The sequence below is a fragment of the Vidua chalybeata genome, chromosome 7 (genome assembly GCF_026979565.1).
Source record: "Vidua chalybeata isolate OUT-0048 chromosome 7, bVidCha1 merged haplotype, whole genome shotgun sequence".
In the NCBI taxonomy this organism is placed as follows: Eukaryota; Metazoa; Chordata; class Aves; order Passeriformes; family Viduidae; genus Vidua; species Vidua chalybeata.
In genome coordinates this window covers 25,076,270-25,086,934 of record NC_071536.1, presented here as the reverse complement: position 1 = coordinate 25,086,934, position 10,665 = coordinate 25,076,270, and the positions used below count along the sequence as shown (strand labels likewise).

Here is a 10,665-nt window from a genome sequence, read left to right as displayed (position 1 = left end):
TGAGACACAGAGAGCAATGCTGGGAGCTGCCAGATAGGGCAGAGCAAGGCAAATTAAATACCTGTCCTCCTGGTATGGTACATCACTGCCTCTGTGGGGCAAGAGGCACAGCCTTCCCTGATGTGCCTCCCCCAGGAAGGAGGGCTTAGCAAGCAGAAGATGGATGGCTCCAGGTGAAACTTGCTGAGGATTTAGGAAGGTGACCACTTGTCACAGAGGAACAAAGCCAGCTTCTGCTGTGTGTTATGGGGAAAGTTCTTAGAGGGCTGGAAGCATCTCTGGTTAATGTGACCATCAAGCACAATGCCATGGCCCAGCCACTAACACACTGTGCTCCCAGCACAGATAAGCTTTTTTCAGTTTGAGCTTTTCTCAGATTTCCCCTGGGGAGCCAGCCAGAAGTCTGGCATACAGAAAGTGTTTTTCAGACCGTTGGGATATTTCATACTGAGACAGGGAGCTCATGGATGTCACGAGTGCCTCCGTGTGGCCAGCTCACTCCTAAAGCAGCATCGCCCTCAACAGCAAATACAGCACTTGGTGCAAAATCAATAGTCAGGTCTCTCCTGGAGGCCTCTAATAGAGATGCACAGAGGCAATCCTGGACATTAGAGAGGAGAGGTCACTCCAGGAGGCTCTCACAGGTCTCTGAATTGGAGATAGGAGAAATTACAGTCTGTGGCACAGGGGTTTCTAGACATGCTTCACTTCTGCTGTAATAGGCATCATTGTGACTGTCAGAGAATGTGCTCTAAAGGGGCACATGATCATGTCCCTTTGGGACGGAGAGCAAGGCTTGCACTCCTTACTGGCAGCACAGCAGCAGTCTCGGTCCCATCACATTCATTTCACACCTTGGGCTGTATCATGTTGCTCAAATGATGAAAACACGTGCAATTTAATTTCTATACCTTGTACGCCTGCTAGAGCTTTTCTTTCTCCTATCTTATTACTAAGCAGCTGAGACAGAGGCAATCGCTTGCACTTGGTGGAGCTCAGCCCTCTCCCTGTCAGGGTCACTAGTGGAAAAGATTGCTTCCTCATCACTTGGACTTCAAAAAGCAGCCTTGCTTTCATGTCCTTGTTACAGCACGGCTCTGTCATCTCCAGTGCCTGATGCAGCATAGGTGGCACCTTAATTTCTAGTTATTAATTCATGAGGAAGTGCTGAGACAAGCACAGTACATGTGAAGAAGTCAGCCTCAGTAAGAGGGAGCACAAGCAGGACGTGAGGTAATATCAGTGCTAGGAAAAAAAAGCTGATATTAGGTTGGGGCTGTGCCAGAGTTGCCTACCTGACTTTGATAACTAACAAGTTCCCTTACAGATCTATTTCCCCAGCATCCAAAGAAACAATCTCACCCAAAACCTCTCAGCAGCAGATCAGAACAGCTCACAGAGTCTGCCCATTGCTCCTGGCAGGGGGCTATGCCTCGTCCAGTGGGAAGCGATGCCTGTTCCATTACCTGCACCACAGGGCCAAGGAGAGCAGCCTGGCCATTAACTGCCTGTGATGAGCAAATTAATCATGGGCACTTGCTGAACTCCTGTTCCCGCACTGTTATTAATGGTTCTGTGGATTGGGCTGCGCAGCAGAGGCTCCTCCACGTGCTGAAGCAGCAATTCTGCTCTGCAAAGGGCACCAGCTTCACCCAGCCAGCAAACAGGAGAAATTGCTGAATGCTGCCCCAAACTCCCATCTTCTCCTCCTCACTGCTGTGGACTGACTCCTAGCTGCCCACAGGGGCTCAATTTTCCTGTCATGGGGCATGGTGGCATGGGCTCCTACTGAAGGACAGCCCTGGTACCAACTTGTCCCTTCATGTGGGCATGTTGTGGAGTCACTGCCGGTCCATTGCAGCACAGAATGCCCTGGCTTCCACCTTGCCACTCCCAGAGACTCCAGTCTCACCTGGTGCCACATGTGTCTCCTCCATCTTAGAGGCTTCCTTCTCCAGCTGTGTTCCTAGAGGGAAGCCCAGTCTTCCCTCAGTGTGATGAGGTCCACTGAGGTTGGACCATGGCCCCTTGGGTGTGATCCAGATGTGCTGCCAGGACTTACGTGGCCACAGCCTGCACATGGCTAATGACACCAACTGCTGCTTGTTTGGAGCAACAAAACATCACTGGGAATGAATTATGCAGCTGAGCAGAGACTCTGACAATGAATTCTTCACTGCTCCCACTGTCGTCCCACGGATGTCTTCTCCCCTCCCATTTCCTTCGCATTTCTGGGTGATGGGAATGAAACTGTGTGAGGCAGGACAAGCAGAAGGCATGCACAGCGTGCCTCTGGGTCTTGCTCCTGCCCTGTGAGCTTCCATCTGCAGCAGAGCTGGCTCAGCTCAGGAGCCACCACACCAAGGCAGAGCCTGAGTCACAAACTGCAGTGATAGCTCCAGGGGCACAGCCTGCCTCTTGCTCTCCCACTGCCACAAGAAGTGACTCAGGTCCATCCCAATGCCATAGAGGTGAGGCTAAAAGGCACAAAACCCTCCAGGCTGTCTGGAAGTAAAGGAATAGTGCAAGCACAGCCTAGACAGCTCCCTGAGCTGGCTCCAGGGCTTGTGGAGCTGCATCCTAAAGCAGTGGACTCTGGCAGTCCATCCAAGTGCTAACTGGCACCAATTTACAGCTGCGCCAAGCCTGTCTGGAATCAGGCATCCAAGGGAGAGGCCCCAAAGCCAGTCAGCTATGAACTGTGAATCCCTCTAAACCTGTCTGTCCCTCAATCCCTGTGGCTGACAGGTACAAACAAAGGAAATGTCCAATTTAAAGAGCAGAACCCAAAACCAGCCTGGGAACTGAGCTCACACAGGTGCGGCAGCAGGCCAGAGGGAGCTGAGAAAAGTTTGGCCAGGTGGCACAGAGTGCTCTTGCAGTGTCATAATCCACCAACAGACCTTAGAGGATGAAGGTCACATCACTTTGGGGTCAGTAGCTAGTAAAAAGGAAAGATCTCAAATCCTTCTTTACACTACATTCATTTGGCGTCACAATCAACTGGAACAGAGACAGCTGCTACAAGAGCTTACTTACCCTGCTGTTGTATGCACCAGCATCACCTGCTCCATCCCATGTATTTGTAAGAATTCCCAATGTTAAAGGTGCCTGGACACCAAACATCTATGAAGCTACTCACCTCTGTTGAGAGAAAAAAACGTCCTGAATTGTTTCAGCTTAGTATAAAGGCAGGAAAAAAATAGAGAGAGAAACTGACACAGGATTTAGGATGACACAAATTATATTTCTGAACATCACCAAGAAACAAGATGGGACAAATTCATCTAGTACTTGTGGAACTGGGTATCACAGCTCTAAATACAATGGGAATTGTTCAGCTTTGATTAAATGAAACAAATATTAATTAAAAAAACAACTCAACCCCCAAACATGTTTCAGGTCATTGTGATTAAACTCAAGAGACTGAATTAACAGAAGGAAAAGAGATTGCTAATACACTGCCAAAGTCATTCCCACTTAATTCAGCTAAAGAGAAGCAATAAGCCCAGGACTGCATCTGGCAAGTTTCAAGTAGGGACCTTCTACATGAAATGAAGACTAGGGTCACAATAGCAGAATAAGTTGCAAAAGGAGGTGAAGGAATTATAGCCATAGGACACATCAAAGTACAAGCTTATACAGACCAGTCTTCACAGCTGTAGTTTATTTCATTTCATAAGCAAAATTTCCAAAAGAGTCTTCTAATCCTTAGCCCCCATGTGTCAACTAGACCTGATGGTTTGTGAGGGCTGGTGACACAATCCAGCTCTGGGCACCACCCAGGACTCCCTTCCATCAGAAGTTATGCAAAAAGGTGTGAACCAGAGCATGCAAGCAGAGAGGTGTCTGCACCAGTACCAGGTGTGACAATACCTGTGTGGCAATGAGTAGATTCCCTTTGGTGGCCCAGAGAAGAAAAGCTGTTGCTTATTTTCCTGATATCAGCACTATCAAGCTGCATTGTGTAGGATTTGCTAATGGACACGTTTGTGCATCTTCTAGCTTTGCACTTTTTTTGCTGGTGGGACATTCCCAATGCTGCCATCATCCATAAGAGCATGAAAGAGGCTGGGAAGTGAGAGGAGCTGGAGAATGGGGCCAGTGCTCAAATCAGAGGCAGCTGTGCTAGATGCACACAGGCCTTGTCTGTGGGAGATCCATAAGTCTTCCTAGAAAGGCTGAGAGACACCTCTGCCTCCTTCAGACAAGGACGTTGAGTCTTTTGGGGCATTGACTGCACAGCATCCAAAATATCTCTGGAAGAGCATTGCATCTGTCTGGCACAGGGCAGGAAACAGGAAGCTCTGAACTCACTGCCACTGGCAGGCAAGAAGCACCTGTTATCAGATTGAACATACACATCCTGGCTATTCATATTTTGTTCTCAGCCCTACAGAGTTTCTCCCTGGAACTAAGAGGTGAGGGAGTCAGTGCATCAAACCAAAATGAAGATAATTAATCATCCCTCCATCCTCCTCAGCCTTGGGCCTTTTCCCTCCAAGAGGCTACTGCAAAACCTAATTGAACTGGCATCCCAGTTCCAGGTAGAATTTGGAGTCCTCATTCCTACTCCAAGTTCCCTTTGACCTGGGGCTCTCTGCCTTGGCCACAGTCTTAGGATAGTGGGACAGGAAAGGGTTCTGCAACAGTGAACAAAGCTTCAAGGATTGTGGCACAATTCACACAAAGCAGTACCAGCTTGGAGCAGCTGGAAATGAACCTGCACAACCCCATTTACTGCCTCACCTCAACAGCCAAGCAAAACAAAGGTGATAAAAGCAGACAGCTGAGGAATTCCCATGGAAAATAGCACAGAGTCTGTGGGAGTCTCACCTGGAACACCACACCCTGGGACTTTTCCTTAATTCTAACAGATATATTACTGACAGTGCTAAGATAGAAAAAGAGATAAGAAACAATGCCTTATTTCTTTCTCATCAGTTGGGTAAATATTAATTCCCACTTCATATTAGGATTAGGCTTAAACTGGAGTAGTATCATAAATCTGTAACCAAACTGAAGCCAACAGAGCAAGAATGTCTTTTTAAGTTCAGCTACAAAACCAGTCAATGGCACGGGATGAAAGATGCTTTTATTTGTCACCCAGTAGAACAATCAAGTGGAAGATTATTAAATGGGGAAAACAGCAGCTTTGATGGGCCAGATACCAAGTAATCCCTGAAATGTGTCCAGTGTATCTGTCAGTGGAGCAGAACTGGGCTTCTTTGGGTTCTCTTCACTGGATAATGTATTTGCAAAAAAATACAGTTTAGAGTTAACTGAAACCAGTCATCAGATTAAGAAAAAAGGCAAAGGCAAAAGGACTATTAACATTAAAACATTTTCTTTCAGCATTTTCAAAACAGAAGTTTTCACATTTTTGCTTCAAAGCAACTTGTTACAGCCCAAGACATACCATTTGTTAAAATGCAAGCCTATAAATTAATTTTTCATTTTGGTATGAAAGGATTTGTTTGTTTCAATTTTTCCCTTTTTCATTCCACTAAGAAAATGGAAAAAAAAAATTGTCTCAGGTGACCCTTACACTTTTTCTCAGTTTTTTTCAGTTCAGCCTGCAAACTGAAAAACCAGAAGGGCACAGCCTACTTGGGAGTTTACTGTTCCTCTTTCTATTTGAATCAGATCTAAACCAAAGGGGAAGTTAATTTCACCAGGTAATACCAACCAGAATCAAGGTATTTAGGAGATGTAAAAACACTGAAAATGGGAGGAGCCATGGCTGTTTACAAGGGGCCGAACGACCCAGGAGACAGATCTCCTGGCTCTAAAGAACACTGCCATCTACGAGTTTCCTGCTCTGCCATCCTACCTTCACATAAGGCAATTTATAAACTGTGGATCTGATCCCGCATTTTCAGAACCTGACTGAGATGTGCTAACACCACTCATTGTGAGCAATGCAAGATCCAGGTAACCCACCCTAACCTGCTCTAAGCCAGGGGGCTTGGGGGTTTTGGGGTCAGGGGAAGCAAATGGAAAGAGACACAACACTCTCCCCACCAGCAACACTGGAGCATCATTCACGTGACCTGAAAACAACATCCCTTTTTTGCGAAGTGCTACCACTTCTGCAGGGACAATACAGTACTGGATAGTTGCTCTGCAAGCTCAATAAAATGAAAAGGCCTTACAAGGATCTTTGTTGGGACAGTCATCTGGTTCAAGCACAGCAGAGGACAACAACAGCAAAAAAAAACCCACAATAAATTAGGTATCAGCACAGCTTTCTAAATGGTCTAGAACAGTTACTACAAGACAAAAATCACAGCTCTGGTAACTTAGAATCTTGTCCTTTTTAAAAAAAAACAAAGCTATTATCCACAGGTTTTGCATAAAAATAAACATTTTAAGCTGACAGCATTATGTTAATTGGATCAACCCGCTTTTTTATATATATATATTTCTATGTATATTTAAATGTATATTTTTATATGAATAATCTTTAAAGGAGTAATGGGAGTCACAAATGCATAAAAATAGATATTTTGAAAAACAAAAAAGAGTAATAATAAAGACAACCCTGATGAAAAAGGAAAAAAAAGTCAAACCAGTCAGTATTCTAAAGCAACAGCTCACCATACTATAATTTGTGGAGTCCAGTCCTTCTGTATTGTGAGCAGTTACTCCTAAATACTATTGGAGTTTCTAACAGTGATGCAAAATAAATTCCTGCACATTTTTTCTTTTAAAAAAGAGAAGGGATTTGGGTATATAGGACAGATTTAATGCTTGTTACATTGCTGTAAATAACTAGCATGGATCATCTCCCCAGCTGAAAGCAGGAGGAACTCCAACATTGCTTGCATCTATAAGAATAGATTTTATAATCAAAATCAGATCTGTTCCTCCAAACTAAGTTGTTGTGTTTTTTTTTTTAAACACAATTTTTGCCCTACAATGTTTTTCTGTTGTTCTATAAATAATCCAAACAGACTGGAAAAGGTGAGATTTTCAGTACTCTGTCAGCATTTTGTGCAGCTTTGACAAAAGCCAACTCCTACCAGTTTGGACGATTATTTCAGAGTGATCCTGAGCATGGCGTAACCTCACTGTTAAAAATCCCTTCAGGGCAAAATGATCATGGGGGAGGAGGGGAAGCTGTAAAAAATTAAAATAGCCTGACTTGCTTGCCAGCTGCAGCAGTATTCAAGTAAAGTTTATAAAGTACCTTTGTGGGACTTTAGAGTCTTGGATAGCCAGACTGGCTTATATTAACAAGTGTAATATGCACTTAGAATATGCCTTGTCATCTGCTTGTCTAAACTAAAAAAAAAAAATAAAACCCAAAACAAAATTCAAAAACAAACAGAAGCAAAGGAAAGGTAAAGGAAAGGACTCAGCATCAGTATTAGACTGCAGAGTGTCTTCTTGACACTGACACTTTGATATTCTTGCCTTCCTTTCTAATGCATTACAATAGCATGAAGTCACACAGCCATTTTAAACAAGCATTTCAAGAGTTCAGTTTTCATGGAGGTTAACTTGATCATCAGCACAGCACTGGAGAAAGCTGATCTAACGATATTTCACTTACAGAACTCTTCAAAGGAAAATAAGTAATACAATTCCACAAAAAAACAACACCAATGAAAAGCACGGAAAGTAATTTGTTTTTTATCAGTGTTTTCTCTTTGATATTCTTACAGAAAAAAAAAATTCTTCCCTTATCTCTGTCTTTAAAAGCAAATTTTCTATCCAGTAGATTTTAGAGCTATTTTCCATCTACATGAATCTAAGCTTTTCCGAAACCACCAATAGGTTTGAGGTTTTTCTGGGGGGGTAGGGGATGGGGATGTGTGTACTAGAGGATTCCCTCTCCTAAATTTCAGAGACATCCAAATGGCATCTGTTTGTTTTGTCTTGTTTCACCTCTTGGATTTGTCCATTCCCCTTTGGATTTCAAAGGCCAACACTACTGTGAGAATTTAGGTATCCGCATTTGAAAGAACTTTGGACTGAGCACAGCTTCACACATTTCACCTTCTTCATGCCCTTTCCATGTAGTTTCTTCTATCTTTACATGTATAAAATCACAGTTTATGTAACATTGTTTTAAAGGAAGAAAATAAAATACACACACACACACACATACACTGTAGTGGTGAACACTATACACTAAATATTTTTTCAACAGCATAACAAAGTTGGCCTACTGTATGTTGAAGATGTAAGGAAGGCTGATTTTTTTATGGTTGCCATGCAAGCCACCTTCAAGACAAAACAGATTAACCCACCCAAGAGCAAATGCAGCTTCTACTTTCAAGCCATTTGAGAAATACTGCCTTTCCAGGAATCAGACTGACATCTGACAATTCAGTCAATGCAGTACTTGAAGAACCTCATTGAGTTGCTTCTGCATCAGTCCTTTGAATCCAAATGCTGTTTAAACCAAAGGGGAAGAGGGTATCTGAATTGCCTTATTATTATTATTAATATGTATATATTTCAATAACACTTTGAATTTCAATTAACTTCTGAAACCTCGCCCTTTGAGAAGATCACACCCTTAAAGGTGTGTCAACTTAAAAGTTGACTTTTTTTCAGGCTTCTATTCCTTCATAATTCTCTCTTCATTTCCTTTTGTTGTTCTTTTTCAGTTATCTACCAGAAAACTTGCTTTCTTCCAGCAGAAATGCAGCTGGTGGGCTTGGACTTTCACTGCACCCGTTCTGTGAAATTCTCAGGGAAAACCCCTCGGCATTGGTCAAGTTCCTTATGCTGGATCCAGTCAGACTCCTTCACACCCATCAGCCATCCTTCGTCCTGGAGGAGAAGACAGAGATCAGATGCTAAGGGACAGATGTGAGCAGGGATTTTTCTTACACAGTGCAGGCCAAGGAGGTGTCAAGACATTACCAAAGCCATGCTCTTATTTGGCTTGGAGACAATCCAGGAGGAGTATGGGGGAGAAGGAAAAAATGCTTTTGTTTCCTTTTATACAGAGAAAAGGTTACATCCCACCAGAGTTCATACCAAAGCTCCCATCTGACCCAGGCTGTGAAGACACAGTAAAAAATAAGCAAGTGTAACAGAAACATGTCATAATTTACACCCACTGACACAGGAGAAATTCTGCCAAGAGACTCCAGAGCTACAGGATGGGAATCACCTATCTCACCCTTCACAACGCAAACATGATGGGTCTAGCATTCTCCATAGCCATAAAAAGAGACAGGCACCTCCAGCGTGTAATTCACCCCATTCATCCCAGGCACAAGTCTTTGGAAAGGATGAATCAGCCTCAGGAGGTGCTCATCCCTGCTCCAGCCAGAGCACCCAGATGATTGGCATTTTAGAGGTGGTACAGGCAAAATGGGCCTTATTTGCTGTGCTGAAATCCTGATATATGGGAACTGGGAGCTGAGGAACCCAACCCATCTTCCCAAAACTCAGCGGTCTGTTTGGTTTGATGCAAGGTGAGGTTAGCAAAATGCCCAAATTCTGGCTACATATGATTTAGATTTCTCAATAAGGTCTTCCCTAACCTCCAACCTATACATCTATAAACACAATTGAATTTTCACTCAGGCAAAAGGAACCCTGCTTGGTAGAACCTGCTCATGAGCAGAAACAGACTTCCCACCCTCTGTCTGCAGGCTGTCTGGCATTGAGATTTCCGCTCCAACCTAGGCACATGAGGGAGATATTCAATATATTCAAGGTGGGAGAGCTGCACTGAGCTTGCAGCTCAGGTGTACAACCACTCTATTCTCTGCATGCCTTGAGGCTGCCACCATGGAAGCTCCCCTTCCATGCACATACCCCACTCATTTGCAGTGGGGCAGCCCATGGGTTTAGCGTGCAGCATAAGGCACAAGAGCTGCACAGCTCCCACTTAGCCCTGACTGCTGCCTTAGATTGGAACATTCAGGAGACGTCATGGGAATGACACAAGATGGGAGCCCATCCGCAGCAGGGGCTGCGGAAGGACTGACATGCCATAAATCAGGAAGACAAACAACGAGGCAGAAGACACTGGGCTCAAGCGTCTAGAAGGCAGCTTCCAGCCCACAGCACGTCAAGCACAAAAGCTCATCCACTTGCACATAGTGCTGTGGTATATAGAGCAGACATGCATCACTCCCAACACATCCTGCTACGAAGGGTCTCCTCGGCTGTAGGGATTAGACACAAGGATCCAGATGGGGCCTTAAAAAATTTAAACCACATCACTTGAAGTGCCAGCTTAGAAGTGTTGCTGCCCTCAACCCTTTTTTCTATCAAGAGAGATGAAGCCAGGCCTGGATGTACCCACAAACTGACACCTAAGCTGCAAGGTAGGGATGGGAATCAGTCTAGTATCCTAAGCTCCCTCCAGTCACGTGCACAGTTCATGCACATGTTAGCAGCCAGCAATGCCTGGCTGGGTATGGTTGAGGTTAGGGAAATGAGCTGTAGCACAGGATACACTGTAGAAGGGTTAGAGGGCTTCAGTGCAGCTACAGAGTCATGTTAGCAACACTCAGAGCTCACCCTCTGCAGCTTGGAGAGTCTTGAGTTCATGGCTGTTGCACCCACATCCAGCTAAAGTGCAAACACAGGGCGTTGAAAAACTGATCCAAAAATGCCATCTGCTCCATAAACGCCATCTCCTACCACAAAAACTGGGGAATCTGACACTCATTTCCCATCCAGAAAGCT

At 44.4% G+C, this 10,665-nt stretch overlaps 1 protein-coding gene across 7 annotated transcripts in view; it reads right to left on the bottom strand.

The window, feature by feature from the left end:
- Positions 1–3,226: 3,226 nt before the first annotated feature.
- The window catches only part of BIN1 (bridging integrator 1), a 92,186-nt gene continuing 84,747 nt past the window's right edge, over positions 3,227–10,665 (bottom strand). For all 7 annotated transcript variants that reach the window (XM_053947633.1, XM_053947634.1, XM_053947635.1 and 4 more), the window contains one exon: positions 3,227–8,787. In XM_053947633.1, coding sequence (XP_053803608.1) covers positions 8,680–8,787 — 108 coding nt within the window. In that variant the 3' untranslated portion in view covers positions 3,227–8,679. The remainder of the gene's footprint in view (positions 8,788–10,665) is intronic.